General features: G+C 40.4%; 1 protein-coding gene across 3 annotated transcripts in view; it reads left to right on the top strand.

Moving 5' to 3' along the window:
- CRYL1 (crystallin lambda 1) overlaps positions 1 to 16,662 on the top strand; it is a 60,040-nt gene that overhangs the window by 28,473 nt on the left and 14,905 nt on the right. For 2 of the 3 annotated variants that reach the window (XM_064171588.1, XM_064171609.1), the window contains exons 5-6: positions 3,953 to 4,147; positions 13,223 to 13,328. In XM_064171588.1, coding sequence (XP_064027658.1) covers positions 3,953 to 4,147; positions 13,223 to 13,328 — 301 coding nt within the window. Of the gene's footprint in view, positions 1 to 3,952; positions 4,148 to 13,222; positions 13,329 to 15,718; positions 15,854 to 16,662 lie in introns of those variants that run through there. The other variant, XM_064171598.1, reaches the window with a different exon arrangement.

Here is a 16,662-nt window from a genome sequence, read left to right as displayed (position 1 = left end):
AGGCTTGCAGTGTCTGGCAACAGGGACTGTTCTGTTTGGTAACTACATGTTATCTCTCTAGGACATCCCTCAGCATGTAAAGTAAATGTCAGTTCCCTTGTCATGCTCAGGAGTGGCAGTGTGAACACACAAATACATCACTGCTTAAATGGTCCTATGCATGTAGCTTCATGCTGCAGTGTCAAAGCTTTTGGTCATTCCCTTTCTGACACCACTCCACTGCCAACATTGTGCCTTGGAGTGACAAGGAAGCAAGATGGAGAAAAGGACTCTTTTTTTTTCTGTATAGTTTTCAACCCTCTTTAATTTAAAAAAAAAAAAAATCAAGCTTCAGCATATTTATCTGTTTAGTCTTTCTCTAGTCAAAAACTCAGTAGTTTCTTTTCTCATATTTCCAGGGTATTAACTTCCTGTGGCACAAGAGAAGTGATAATGTCTCTTCTAGACTTCTGTATTAAGTAACTACAGCTATGTTTGTTTGTTTTTTTAATTTTGTTTTACCAGTTCCTAGGCTTCTACCTATTTTCTGTCAGTCTTTGCTTCAACATTACTCTTTCTTACTGTTTTCCAAGCTGATCTGTAGCAGTTGACTTGTCTAGTCTGAGCTGCAGTCATTATAGCTCCCACTTCTGAACCAGGCTTTATCAGGTCTGAAAAGGTAGCTAGTCACTGTGTAAACATTTCCTAGGTTGCTGTTGTAAGGATATTGGTATTTTCCAAAGCAAATACTCTGGAGTGCTTTAGAATATCTAATTGTTCTGAAATTGCTTTACAGTCCAGATGGGACTATTTTGTTAGTACTCTCAGCTTCACTCAAAGGGGAGCATACTGGAGAAGCTGTGAGACAATCTACTCTTCTAGAGGCCTTGCTGCACCTGTCAGGAAACATGCTTGCTTTATGCTAGTTGTTGGCTTTTGGTGGTGTTTGTTTTAACCATGTCCTTACTAACATCTTGAACATGACAGCAGGACATTGGGAATGGTGGCTGCAGGAATCAAGCATTGTGGGGGAAAAAAGAGAAGAGTAGCTTTTAATTTTTCTGGTATACTGAATTCTAAAGTTGTGAAGCACAGGTGAGCATACTGAGGAGAAATTAAGTGAAATTCTCAAAGTACAGGAGAAGCTCAGCACTTGAACATAGTGATAGGCTCAGACTGTGTGACTTGATGATCTTTGAGGTCTTTTTCAACCTTAATGATTCTATGATTTAATAATTAGGGAAAAAAAAGAAACTCTGTGGCACAGCTGTATGATAAAAATGTAGGCAATACTGTAGGTACAGCTGTTCTCTGCACTCAGTTTCAGGCAGTGTTATCCTTGAAAAGTCTTGTGCAGAGCAGTTAATTTCTCATGTACTCTCACATGCCTGCTGCTTCACATAGCTGGAAATATGTAGCTAGAGGAAACTGTGTGTCATTGAGTGAAGTCTTGCTGCGCAGGAAACCATATAATCACATCACCTTAAAATGGTTTATCAGTTGGATTTCTTTTCTTTTTACTCTACTACTCCCGTTGGAAGTTGTTTGTGTCTTCTGTTTTTTTTCCAATCTTAGCAAGGGTCCATTAAAACTAAATTGATGTTCTTTAGCAGCTCTTGTATAGCTTAATTCTTTCTATCTGTTTACTTCGTTGTGTCCTTTCTTAGCTTTTATTCTGTTCAGCTGAGCAAAGTAAACTCTTCTGTGCTTTTTGAAGAAAGGCTTATCATTTTTGGGAACCTTCTCCTAACTCCCAATTTCATCAATGTTTTACTACTTTTAGTTTTTACCAACATCTGTTGTCTCACTCCTAAAGAATTGTCTTCCTAAGGCTCCTGAGTGTGTTCATGAACACACCCTTGTACTCCCCACGGCAAGTTTGTGAAATAGAATATTTCAGTAAGAGGACTGTCAGCACTACTCTTGGAAGAAATTTATAATAGCCTTGGTCTCTCTCAGTAATTAACTTGTTCTCTTCCTGATTGGAATCTGTGATACTACTTCTCTGGGTGAAAAAATGGCTGGATGGCCAGGCCCAAGGAATGGTGGTGAATTGAGTTAAATCCATTTGGTGGCTGTTAACAAGCAGTGTTCTCCAGGGCTTAGTACTGGGAACATTTCTTGTTAATATCTTCAGCAATGATCTGGACAAAGGAATTGGATGCACCCCTCAGTAAGTTTAATGCAAGTGGCACTAAACTGGGTGGAAGTGTTGATCTGCTTGAGGTAGGAAGGCTCTGTGGAGGGACCTGGCCAGGCTGGATTGATGAACTGAGGCCACTGGTAGGACATTCAGCAAAGCCAAGTGCCAGGTGCTGCACTTGGATCGAACAACCCCATGGAATGCTACAGGATTGGGGAAGAGTGACTGGAAAGCTGCCCAGCAAAGAAACGCCTGGGTGTGCTCATCAACATCTGGCTGAATATGACCCAGCAGTGTGCTCAGGTGGCCAAGAGGCACTGTATTTGGAACAATGTGACAGGGAGGACCAGGGAAGCGACTGTCACCCTCTACTCTGCATTGATGAGGCCATACCTTGAATTTTGTCGCTCAGTTTTGGGGCCCTCACTACAAAAAAAGTCTTGGAGGTGCTGGAGTGTGACCAGAGAAGGGCAACAAAATTGGTGAAAATTCTGGAGAACAGACTTAGGAGGAGCAGCTGAGGGAAATGGGGTTGGTTAGTCTGAAGAAAAGGAGGCCGAGGCACTCAACAGCTGCCCAAAAGGAGAAAGGTTACGTTGGAATGCAAAGCACTTTAAAGGGAATAAAGTGTGTTACATCAGTAGTTAGAGCAGGTGTAACCTACTTCGAGTTGTGCATTGGTCAGACCCTGCAGTAAAGTGAGGCTGGAAAGGACATACAGAGAGGAAAGACTGCTTGCATGTTGCTGTGACTAAGTGCTGTACATGAGCACAGTTAAAAGCAGTTGACTGTAAGGGAGCATAGCGAAAGAAGCAGTACTTAATTACATCCCTTAATTGTCCATGTTACTTCTGGTAGTAATTTATGATATGTTTCCTCCTTCTCTTACCTGGAAACTAGACTGAGGGTTGAGATTTATAACTGAAGGACTGGTGCTTTTGGGAAGAGTATGTAAGCAGTGTTACTGCTTGTAACATGATGACAGAAAAACCTTTTAGCTGTTATTTTTTGGTTGTTTTTTTTTTTTTTTTCATGTTCTTCATAATTTTTGTTTATTACTTCAAAAATATTCTGCACAAAGATCTTGACTTGATTAGAAATTACATTTGGGAAGAATCAGAGACAGATAAGTTTTAAAAGTAGGTACAGTGTTTGAAGGTAACCTGTTCTGCAGCTTCTTTGAAGGATGTTTTACATATCTGTTACTGGGTTTAGCATGTATTTACAGGCTTGGGCCAGTAGCAGCTTATCTATTAAGTGTTCCATCTTACAAGTGGTGGTTCAGGAAATAATTTTGTTATAAAGTTCCTGAATATCCAAAAGGAAATAGCTTGCTTCATTGGGAAAGATGAGTGGTGACCTTAAGGCTTACAACAGACAATCTGAATATTGAATCATAGAATCAACCAGGTTGGAAGAGACCTCCAAGATCATCCAGTCCAACCTAGCACCCAGCCCTATCCAGTCAACTAGACCATGGCACCGAGTGCCTCATCCAGTCTTGTCTTGAACACCTCAAGGGATGGTGCCTCCACCACCTCCCTGGGCAGCCCATTCCAATGAGAAGATGTCAAGTCAGTATACAGTTTCCACTGTTGTTTGAGTGCTCTCATCTTTAGTGTAGGTCTATAAAATTTGCTGAGGTTAAATAGAGATAGATTTAATGAAAGGTTAATTATTTATTTAAATTAATACACTAGCTGTTACTGGAGTACTGAGGCTTATTGTCTTGGCTGGAAAATACAGAGATTAGTAGCAAGCTGTAAAAGTGCTTTATAGTAACCTCTTCAGTGTATCCGTTGACATTCTCCTTTTGTGTTTCTTCTTGAGGTAAATCCACCTTACTTTGTGCCATTGGTTGAAATTGTTCCTCATCCAGAAACGGATCCTTCTACTACAGAAAGAACATATGCCCTGATGAAGAAGATTGGTCAATCTCCTGTCAAACTGAACAGAGAAACTGAGGGCTTTGTTCTGAATCGGCTCCAATATGCAGTGATAAGTGAAGCTTGGAGACTTGTGGGTGTATGTATTACTACTTCTTTTTTTTTTTCACTTTCTGTGTCACTTTTGTAGATGTGAGATTGTATATTTAAACTTCCTTTAAATTTATGCCATCTTTGTTAAACTGTTCCTTATTGACATGCAAATTAAAAGAGAGTAAGCTACGTCAGTTATAAATAACAAAGACTGACCAAAAAAAAAGCTACATGATCATAACAACTATGATTTATCCTGCTTTCTTTTCAGAATACTGTCATTTTCAGGCCAATCAAAAGAGCAGTCTTAAAAGTATAGAAACCTTTCTTTATAAAAGGTCTCCTAATTTCCTGTTCTTTTTCTGAATGCTGCTGGCCTACTGTACAGTTGCTATGAAAAATAGTAATTTAAATGGTTTTGTCTATGGCATTTCAGGAATTGGACTCATAGGCTCAATGCTTATTTGATACATGTAGGTAAAGACAGATTTCTCCTCCTCCTGCCCATTCAGTCATCTAGCTGAGAATCATTTGTTTGTGCCTCTTTAGCTTTTCCCACAGTTGCCTATTCTGTAGTGCATAGTCTGAGCTTTCATCAGGAAGACCTGAATTATGAGCCTGTTCTGTGAGAAGAGATTCAACTGGGCTTGAATGAGGCTTAATTTTTGTCATAAAGAGTGTTTAGCTGTTTTTTTTAAACCACAAAGACACAGCCACACATACAAATGAAGATCTTAAAACCAAGGTAACATGAAAATAGTGTAAACGAAGCAACTCTTTAACCAAAACAGTATTTAAACACAGTTGCTGAACTGATTTTGCTTACCTGTAGTTAGCTTCCACTACCAATGCAATATAAAAACAGTGATGTGGTGAATAATAGTAAGTACAACAGTATTGTTAGGAAGACACTGATCTGCTAGAGATGTTTCTTTAAATTAAAATAAAGTTTTCTGTAATTCAGAAGTTTAATAAAAAATCTTAAGGGTATGATAAAGAAAAGACTCTTCAGTAAGTTGAAAGACATAGGATAGAAAAGGTAGCAATCTATAAATTATTTTTTAAACTGTAATAACACAGGGTTTGGTTTTTTTTAAAAGAATAAAAATGTAAAAATAAGTACAGAAATATGAGCAAGGAATACACATTTATGGGGAAAAAGCTAGGTGAACTGCAGTGTTTACTGTTAAGGATGTTCCCACACTGTAACCTTTTCTTGAAAGGGAGAGATCTGTTGTAGAACAAGTCATGTAAAGAACAAGATTTTTGGAGGAAAAGAGTAATTGAGTAATTGCACATTGTGAAGGAGAAGCAGAACTTACTCAAGAATCCCAAAGCTCAATACAGAGTTGATAAAATACTTTTTTTTATATGCACCAACTAGCATAATACCACAGAAGTGGAAGGTTGAACTATTAAAAGAGTTCAAAGAGTCATTGAGTAGGAGTTGACCAGTAAGTCTGGTAGGCATATTGATACAATGCCCTTGGTCAGCAAAGATATCCAGAAAAGTAATGCCTCAAAAATCTAGCAGTATTATTTTCTATCTCTGGGGGGCATAAACTGAATTGTGAAAGTTCCTGCTATTGAAACCTAGGCCACTAAAAGTATGTCTGGATTTAGTGGAACCTTTAGCCATTTTTGTTGGAGGAAATCCATGAAGAACAACTACTGAAGTCTCAAAGAGTGGTCTGCTGGCAGATGAGGCAGTTATTATTGAAAGTGTCACTTTCCTATAGCTGAAGAGCATGTAGAAAACTGTAAGAATGCTTTGTGGGCTGCTGTGGGAGAAGAGTACTGATTCGATGAGAACTTTCAGTATGATACTTTACTATGGGTAGTGGTATGCGGATAGTAACAAAATAGTATCCAATTAAAGTTGCTTTTGTTGTGCATTGTCAGTTTCAAAGTTGTCCTGGTTTTGTATAATTTTATGCGTTTCAGTCAAATACACATTTATACTGTAACAACTTTGGCTGTATTTCCATTCCAAAAGCCTGGACAAATACCAGCTTTCAAAGGTGTATAGTTTCAACTGTGTGACTTCAGGCTACACTCAGCCTTTGATGGGAGGAGAATCATGGTGGGTGAGAGCTGCAGACCTGAGAGAGACTCTATTTCTACTGTTGTCCTGCTAACTTAGTAATTTTTACTGCAAGTCATGTTTTTCTCTTATGAAGCGTCTGACTTCTAAGTCACTCTTTATTCCTTCTTGTTGAGCATTAAATTACTGAAAACATAACCTCCTTATCTCACAGTCTTTGAGAGGCTTCTAAAAATGAAGTTTTACTCATTCCTGAACAAAAGTTTTCATTACCCTAGCAAGCTCAAGGAGTGGAAGATAAACTATGAATATTAACATTTGTTAAGCATTCTTGTTCAAAGTGACCACACTATTAACCATTCTGTGGTTGGATATGTAAGTGTGTGTAGTGGATGAAGCAGTCCAAATCAGCTTGGATGCAGAACACAGACATTCTTACAAAATTAATTCTGAACACTGTGGTATTTTGATGCTCTAATAATTGTGTATTGCGTTTGACTATTGTAGAAGAACAATGAAACAGAATCATAATACAATTTCAGGCTTCCTTGTTTTATTAGTGATTGTAAAGGTCTGAACAAATCTCTTTGCCTGCCTACAGTTACATGTCATAAACTGGTCAGTGGTCCTATTTGTAAGTTTTCTTTAACATGGTAAGTGCTTGAGAAAATGATCTGTGTTGTTGTTGGAGGCCTGTTTTATTTGCACTGCAGTGTATCAGTTTGTTGCCACTTAACAAGGATGCAAGCACTCCAAATGTAAGCACTATATGTGAACCAGAAGAGAACTATAGCAGTGTCTCCAATGTTTTGAAGCCACTTGAAATGTCCTTAAATCAGCCTCTTCATACAAAAAACAATATGTTATTTTTATGAACTTCAAGATGAGAGCTTGAAAGTTCTCATCTGCATCCGCCCCCCAAAAATATTTATAGTAATGACAGAGAAGTGGTCTTATGAATGAACACATGGACATATGCTTTTGATGAAGTACAAATTCAGATACCTTTGCATGGACAAAAGCAGTCTTTTTTTGTCTTTTTTTTTTTTTTTCTTGAAGTGGGTTTGTTTTGATATTTGGAAATGGATTTGGAGTTTTTCTTGGTCAGTGCTCAAGCTCAGTATTTAATTTAAGAAGCTAATGTAAATTTCTCTGCTAGAAGCATTTATATGCTGTTAGAAGAGGACGTTTTTAGTAGGACAGACTTGCAGGTACAGCTGTGACGACCACATTTATCTGTAAAACTTATCACAAATGAACTGAGAAGGTTGCAGGACGTTTTAGTTCAAGTACTTAGTTCCTTTATTTTTCTACAAAGCACTGTGTGCACTGCTGACACTAACTACACTTTTACTGGTACCAATATTCTGTAGTGTCTTAAGATTATGTTGCAGAAGAATATTAGTTAAATAGTTTTGACTTTATCTTGTTGTGAAGGTAAGGTTTTGGTTTACTTAATCTAGACAATAACAATTAAACAGTTTCAGCAGTGCTTTAGATCAGATGTCTCAAACCTTACTGTATCTTGGACTGTCCTTTTCCTGTGGATTCCTGAGTGGAAGCCTATATTGGTGAAATATTGTTCTAAGCAGCACCTGGAATTTGCAAAGAGGTAATGAAATATAGCATCAGAGATAATGAAGAGAACATGGCAGATTTTCAGCTTGGGAATTTCATCTGATTTTAAGAACCTACTAAAACTATTCTGCATGACAGGTTGTATGAGAAGTATCTTTAGAGTCTGTATTTTCCTCTGTATAAGCTTCTGATACTGTCTTTTAAAGAAAAAAGTTGGGTTTCTTTTAGGTTATAGTCACTAAAAGACAAGAAGAGTGGACAGCAGCCCTGTCACTTTTGTTAATCTTTTGGAAAATAAACAATCATAGTTCAGTTGTATCCATTTCAGTTCATTTTCACAGCAATCAGATACATTGGCTTCAGTCCCTAATTTATGCACCTCTCCCTTCTCAAGTGACTTAGCTTGGCTGTTCTTAAATACTGGCAAGACTTTTAAAATTCCTTATTATTAATAATTGTACTATATGTGTTATCCAGGTAACCTTTCCAAAAGATCAACTATAAGGTGGATGGTTAAACATGTAGTTACAGTGCTCCATAAAAGGAGGGTATCATAAAAGCATGTTTAGAAGGCCCAGGAGAAAAACAGTGCCATGAAATAAAGAAGGTAGGAAGTGTGGAGTTTGACAAGTTTATCAAACATGATGAAGTGGAAAGACATGAAATTAGTAGAGGAATCTAGGAGAAAAGTCGTATGCTCAAAATGACAGCACTGGAAAATGATCTTATCAGGGTGTGGAGCGAAATGATGTGATTAAAGTGATAGTGGAGAGGAAGGTGTAGCAAGTGCTGCTGAGAGAGAATGCATGTCCCAGTGGCAATCAGGGGGAAAAAATGGATTTGGGAGATACAGAAGATGAAGTGGCAAATTTGGAGACAACAAAACATGTGTTCTGGAGTGAAATGGAGTCCATAATAACTCTAGAGACTGAAGCCAGTAGGAGAAGATGATGAATTGTTAGCATCAGAAAAAGAAAGATCGGGATGGGGGTTGGCCGTGTGAATGTGACTCACAGATGTAAAGACTGTTGATTAAAACAGCAGGCTGGGTCAGTGCCTAAAGGTGGAGACTACAGAATTGCCACAGGATTTTGGAAATGAGAAAAGTGCCCTTGCATCGTGAGAAGCAGTAATAAAATACCAAAGGAGCATTAAGACAATATATTATGGCATCACAGGAGATCAGAATCTCCAGGAAGATGAGATAGTGGTATATAAATGGTGTCATAAGTAGCATGGAAGATCCTGAGCTAGTCTAGACCTTTAAGTGTGCCTAGCCACTTGGGACACTGGGGCTTTTGTTGCTATTTATTTTAATATTTTAGTTCTGTAGCTGTAAAAGCTTCTGGTGAGCTCCAGTACACTTCCTCTGATGAAGGCTTGAGGGCAAAGCTTACAAGAAAGGTAATCCAGGATAAAAAGAATGAAAATTACCCTTGGGAAGATTGTTTCCCACCTAGATGTAATGAAACTGGTTTGAAACTCTTTCTTGTTTACCTCTTAGCATAAACACTGATCCTTATGGAAGACACCTTGCTGACCTTGCACCCACTCTGCTGAATCATTCCAGCTTATGATCTCCTTAACATGAGTGGGAGTAGGGTTATTCCCTGTGTGAGGACAGTCAAACTTGTTTCTCATTTCTGTGTGTTCTAATTTCTCAAGAGAAAAGCTAAAAGATTTTTCTTTGAGAAGGCCTGTGTGACAAGGAGAAACTGAGCTCACTGGTGCAGAATAATATATCCATCAACTGGAGGGGTCTTCCCTACTGGTAATAGCTATTTTAGCACCAAATTACAGCTACAGCCAAAAGGCCAAGAGCAAAGCAGTCATCTCATAGTTCTGAGGGCACCTGGCCTTCAAATGTCAGTATTGAAACTGAGGACTGAAGCAGCAAAAGAAATAATCCAGCTTTTAGTTTGAAAATGAATTTGCAATGTTTCTGAAGTGCTTCAAGAGTCTGTTAACTCTTTAACGTTATGTGTAGAGTTTTTAACAGCTGCTGTGGTTCAAATGCGTGCCTGGGACTTGTGGTTAATCTTTTGTCCACAAATCCATGTCAACCAGGAAAGAAAAAAAAAGTTCTCATCAAGCACAGCTTTACCAGCACAACTCATTGTTTGGATGAAGCACTCCCAACAGAAGAGTGCTTTTGTTGACTTTGCTGATGTGGTTCAGAGAAGTTGTTGTTGCCATGTCAGGGGAAAAAACGTATGGTGCCTCTGTTAGTAGCACTGACACTGGTCTGTTGTCTGAATGCTGTCTGGGTTATTCTTTTAGTCCTCTCTTTATGCAGACCTTCCTGACTGCCTCTAGATCACAGAATCACGGAAACATTCTGGTTGGAAAAGACCCTCAGGATCACCCAGTCCACCCAATAACTACTCTACAAGGTTCACCCTAAACCATATTCCCAGGCATCACATCCAAACAACTTTTAAATGCATCCAGGGTCAGTGACTTAACCACCTCCCTGGGCAGCCCATTCCAATGCCTGACCGCTCTTTGTGAAAAGATTTGTCCTAATGTCCAATCTAAACCTACCCAGTCACAGCTTGAGGCCATTTCCTCTTGTTCAGCTTTTGCCTGTGAAAAGACACCAGCACCAACCTCTCCACAACATCCTTATAGAATCATAGAATCAACCAGGTTGGAAGAGACCTCCAAGATCATCCAGTCCAACCTAGCACCCAGCCCTATCCAGTCAACTAGATCATGGCACCAAGTGCCTCATCCAGGCTTTTCTTGACCTCAAGGGATGGTGCCTCCACCACCTCGCTGGGCAGCCCATTCCAATGGCAAATCACTCTCTCTCAGGTAGCTGTAGAGAGTGATGAGGTCTCCCCTCAGCTGCCTCCTTCCTCAAACTATCCCCTGCCATTTTATGTTTAATGAAGTTGTTACTAGAGCTCCACGTTCCGTACGTGCTGGGTATATCTTATTAATTACATTATTGTTTGCTTTCAAGATAAAGCTTAAAAGTCACCTGCAACAGGGATTCAGCTGGGCTTGCTTTTGATAGGAGCAACATCTATGAGCAGATGGAGACTTGAGGCTGAGCCTTATAAAAGGCTCTATTTGAGCTTGAGATGATGAAACTTGGTGTCTGTGGCCAGCTGTAGAAGTTATATTAGTTTTTAACTTATAGCTTTCTTTTAGTACAATAGATGTAGTTGATGTAGAGGGGAGACTTAAACTAGATGTTAGGAAGAAGTTCTTTATAGTGAGGGTGGTGAGACACTGGAACAGGTTGCCCAGGAAGGCTGTGGATGCTCCCTCCCTGGAGGTGTTCAAGGCCAGGTTGGTGAGGCCTTGAGTGACCTGTTCTAGTGGGAGGTGTCCCTGCCTATGGCAGGGGGTTGGAACTGGATGATCTTTGAGGTCCCTTCCAACCTAAATCATTCTGTGATTCTTGATGGACACAGGAAAACACTGTGGGTGGGACTCAGCTTACCTAAGGTGAGATTTCTACAGTGTGGACATTGACATCCAAACTTCTTAATCATCTTTCAGTGAGGAGAATTAGGCCCTTTTAGGACACAACTCATCTTACCTGTTCTAGATGCCTGCTTGTGATGGTTTGGGTGTTTCCCCCCCACTTTATAAATTACCCAGACTAGGCTCAGCAGGCTCTGGGAATATGAATGAAGCTATTTATTTACAGCTAGCACAATGTACAAGCAGATATTTACAGTATATACAGTTACATACAGAAACATACAAGGTAAAATTAATACAGAAACACAACTCCCCTGCCAGGAACATGAGTCCCCAGGAGGGGCTCTCAACCACCCCTGCACCTTCCCCCTGCCCCTCTCAACCTTACCCCAGTCCTAAAAAAGAATAGAGGTTCAGCCAGGAGGTTATGAAGCAAAGGTGGGTTAGGCCAAATGGAAGGTGAGGTTAGGGAGATGCAATTCAGTCAGAAGCTCAAGGCAGAGTGCCAGACAAAAAGGCCAGAGTGTTATCTAGTGTTTTTGTTTCTTCTTCAGCAAGACTCTGAGGGGAGTAGACATCACCATTGTTTTCCTTTCACAGCCTGTAAGCTAGTTCTTCTCACCAAAACATACTAGCTAGCTTCAAACTAGCACGCTGCTTTAGGATGGTGACTTCTTTTTTTCCCTCCCTAGTGATGATGAAGAGAGTCTAGGTGTCTAGCTCAAGTGTCCATGTCTAGCACAGATCAGGAAAGCTGTCCTTCATGCTTTTAACTCTAGCTGATTGTTGTGTTGTGCAAAGAAGGATTCAGACAGGCCCTGCGAGTGGAGGATTGAACAGAAAATGTGTCTTGGGTCAGGCAGACGAGTATGCATAATTGTACTCTGCAGCTCAGAGGGGCTTGGAGAAAGAGGCACCAAATGGGGAGAGAACCTCAAGGTAGGATGAGAAGACAAATTAGAAGCAGTTCAAGATCTGTTCCACCTTCTTAACCAAAAGGAAATGCTTTTATGTCGCTGGGAGTAAAGAGGACAAGTTCTTGAAACCAAGCTTTATCTGATGGAAGCAGTTATAACAGGTCTTAGTTAATTCATATCTTTCCAGTAGGTGGAAAACAACCTCATATAATAAATAATATTCTTCTGAGGTAAATTTGTTAAAGAACCATAACTCATTTCTTCTGCAAGCCTCCCTGTGCTTGCCCTAACCTGATGGAGGCGTTGGCTTTCTTGTGCTATCATGTGGGTGGAACAGCAGTGTTCAACTTTTAACCAGAGAAATGCTTCATTTTACATGCTCTGTATCATGCCAGCTCTGATGTGTGAGGCTAGCAATGAATTTGAGAAGTTGGGCAGGTTGAGGCTGGGTAGATTGAATGTTCACTGAATTTTCTGGGAGGGAGCGGCAGCTGCATTGCCTGTGTGTTTGGTCCCAGCCTTTTTTCACAGGTAACCTCAGGAGTAGTAGCCACTGCTGCACCCCTGTCCTGCCAGTTGTGACTGCCTGAAAATCCAGGACTGATGGCATATTAAGGGAGGTGTAAGAGTTAGGCAAAACACCTGTATTTAAAAGGGCTGGTGTAGTACTTGGATTTGGTACACAATCTTTTGGTTGTGTGCTCTTAAGGAGTATCACTTTTGCTCTCTGTTCTCTGATTCTCAGCTTCTGAGAAGAAAAGTATTTTGGTAAACAAAACAAACAGCTCAGTTGAAGCAATTATTGTGTTATTGTAAGTAATAGGTGCCAGGCAAACAAGTGCATACTGTACAAAATGGTGCATTAACTTCAGTTTATAAGAGTATGCCAAATGTATCAGAGTGTATCTGGATTAAGTAGCAGAGCGATCTTGGAAATGGGAATGATGTTTATTCTGAACCAGAGGAAGTCTTGCATCGACAGACATTGCTGGCAAACAATGCCAGTTGTGTTTCTGTTTGCAGGCTAATTGCTATTTCTAGCCTTAGTTTTTATTGCTTTTTAAATGATACACACAACTTGGGCAATTTACATCAAACCTAAACATTCACAAATCTTCCTTCCTGTTCTGTTGCTGCTACTTAGGAAGGGATAGTATCTCCTACTGACCTAGACCTTGTGATGTCTGATGGATTGGGAATGCGATATGCATTTATTGGACCTCTGGAAACCATGCATCTTAATGCAGAAGGTAAGTAGTTTAAAACACTGTGAATACGAAAGGGAAGGCTTATGTTGTACAAGACCCCAGAAACATTATATAATAAACCAGGTTAGGGGTGCTGCAACTATTAATCATCTTTCTTCTTTTTTTCCTAATCATTACAATAATTTATCTTAAACTTGGTGTATAGGGTTAACACTCCTGGGGGAGTGACCCTGAACCTGACCCTAGGGGTCTTGGCCCCTCCTCAGGGGTGGGCCACACTCCAGGTGATGGTTAGCCCACTCCCCCCACTTCCTGCGGTATAAAAGAGGAGCACTTCCTGCTCCTCGCTCTCTTTCCCTTTTCCTCCTCTACCTGCGTTCATGATCACACACACACTGATACTGCATACCAGCCACGAGGCAGAGACACCATCACACTACTCGGGTTGTATCCATCCCTGTTTTGTATTTTGCTGTTTTCCCTTCCTTATCCTTTGTAAACTCCCCTACCTCCAATCCCTTTTTTTTTCTAAGTTATTGTTAAACTTTTCCTTTTTAACTTCCAAATCGAGTGAGATTGATTTATTGGGGTGTCCCTATCTTTATCTCTCTCCCTGTCTTTTAAGGGAAAGGAGGGGGAGGAGGGGAGGGCACTCTATAAATTCTATAAATTGTCATTGGGTCTACCAAATTTATAAGAGTCTCTGGGAACTTGCATTTGAACCCAAAACACTTGGTCAGGTGGAAAGCATTGGACATGGATTATCATGTTGTAAGTGATCAGATGAAAGATGACAACAGACCCCTGTACTCAGCACTGGTCAGACCACACCTTGAGTACTGTGTCCAGTTCTGGGCCCCTTAATTCAAGAAGGATGTTGAGGTGCTGGAACATGTCCAGAGAAGGGCAACAAAGCTGGTGAGGGGCCTGGAGCACAAATCCTATGAGGAGAGGTTGAGGGAGCTGGGCCTGTTTAGCCTGGAGAAGAGGAGGCTCAGGGGTGATCTTATTACTGTCTACAACTACCTGAAGGGGCATTGTAGCCAGGTGGGGGGTGGCCTCTTCTCCCAGGTAACCAGCAATAGAACAAGGGGACACAGTCTCACGTTGTGCCAGGGTAGGTATAGGCTGGATATTAGGAAGAAGTTCTTGCCAGAGAGAGTGATTTCCCATTGGAATGGGCTGCCCAGGGAGGTGGTGGAGGCACCGTCCCTGGGGGTCTTCAAGAAAAGCCTGGATGAGGCACTTAGTGCCATGGTGTAGTTGATTGAATAGGGCTGGGTGCTAGGTTGGACTGGATGATCTTGGAGGTCTCTTCCAACCTGGTTGATTCTATGATTCTATGATCATTGAAGCACTATCTATGTACTCCATTTTTTAACAAGATATGTCCCAGGGCTTTGCAAACATTGCTGTACCCATAGTTCAGGATCATAGGATGTTACAGGATCTTAGGAGTTGGAAGGGATCTCCATAGATCGAGTCAAACTCCCATGCCTGAGGAGAACCATAGAATCTAGCTCTGGTTGCACAGGAACACATCCATATGGGTCTTGAAAGTCTCGAGAGAAGGAGACTCCACAACCTCTTTGGGGAGTTCTGTGCTCTGTGACCCTTACAGTCAAAAAGTTCTCCTTCATGTTGAGGTGGAACTTTCTGTGCTGTAGTTTATACCAATTACCTCTTGTTTTGTCACAGAGCACAACTGAGAAGAGTTTGTCCCCTCCCTCTCGACCCCCAGCCCTCATATTATAAACTTTGATTAGATCCCCTCTAAGGCTTCTCTTCACCTGATCAAAAAGCCCCAGGTCCCTCAGTCCCTCCTCATAGGGCAGTGCCTCAGCCCCTTAATCATCTCCATAGTCCTCTGTTGGACACTTTCAAATAGATCCCTGTCCCTCTTGAGCTGGGGCACCCAAAACTGAATGCAATATTCCAGGTGAGGTCTTACCAGGGCAGAGTAGATGGGGATGAGAACTTCCCTCAGTCTGCTGGACACACTCCTTGTAATACACTCCAGAATTGTCCGAATGTCAGGAAAAAATAACATTGCAAAAGCTCCTTTTTGATCATTCAGTGTCAACAAGAAGGCACTTTCTGTAGATGAATGTGTTGTGATTTTGGTTTTGGTTTTTCTTCCCTCTCAAATTCATAGGAACTCTCTTGCTTTAATCTGGTGGAGTAAAACTGGTTCTATCCACAGAATACTAACAAAGTTGACTAAAGAAAGCAGTCAAGTAACAGTTCAAATAACCAAGAGAGATTGTTAGATGTTTTGAATGGTATACATGAATCCCAGCTAAGTAGGAAGTGAAATGCATAAAATGAAGTAAAAATCGTGGCTCAACATTTAAAAGGTTTGAGATTAATAAAACATGAAAACTTCAAGAGGTTAAGATTAACTAAATATTTTTTTTGCTCTATTATTGCAGGCTGTGTCTTTTTTTTTTCCCCCTGGTTTTGTATAATCCCTCACACAATAGGCCCTGTCTCCATTACTGGATCTTTTGGGCACTGCTGCAATGCCTTAGTAATAGCATAATAAAAGTGAAACCAAGATTGTAAAATAGAGTGGATAATTAGATGTGTTATTTTATGTCCACTTGTTGGTTAGGTGCTTGGCAGAAACTTATGGCTCTTAAGGCAGACTAAGCACTTGTGATATGAATGTAGGATTGTAGATTCTCCACCAGAGCCTTTCAGCATGTCAGTTTGGCTGGATATCATCAGTGAATTAAATGTCACAAGGTATTTGCTTTTGTGCATTGTTAGGCAAACAACATCCATCTTCTATTCAGAGGCACCTTCTTAAAAGTTCCTTCTTCTGATCCATTAATATCTGTCAGTTTCCAGTCCTCTAGTGATTTTAGACTTGTTCAATATAAATCATCTGCAGTCTTTGCATAAGACAGATTGATGTAGTATCAGCATTAAGCACATCAACCTATCCGGAGTCTGTCCAGGCCTGCTGCCACTGCTCCACTGAACTACCAGAACATCCTCTGCAGGGACAGAGTCTCTGACAGAAGACCCCTGCTCCATTCATGCACAGGGTCTTCTGTCAGAGTAACTTGCTGAACTACCTCTAAAACATAAGCCCAAAATGGAATGTTTACTAATAAAAAAAAAAAAATACCCAAAACCCTTTTATCATTTTTTTGAGATGAAATCTCATTTGTGAATCCTTTTTAATTTTTTTTTTTTTTACTTTTAATTCTAAAATTATATGTAATTGAGATGAATGGATTCACAAAATCATCTGGGTTGGTTTTGATGCTCCTCCTGCAGTGCCCTCTAGCATTTGATGTTATCACAGTATATCACAGTATCATAGTATCATCAGGGTTGGAAGAGACCTCACAGATCATCAAGTCCA

This window comes from Pogoniulus pusillus, chromosome 3 (genome assembly GCF_015220805.1).
Source record: "Pogoniulus pusillus isolate bPogPus1 chromosome 3, bPogPus1.pri, whole genome shotgun sequence".
Taxonomy (NCBI): domain Eukaryota; kingdom Metazoa; phylum Chordata; class Aves; order Piciformes; family Lybiidae; genus Pogoniulus; species Pogoniulus pusillus.
This window is presented reverse-complemented; position numbering and strand designations above follow the sequence as displayed.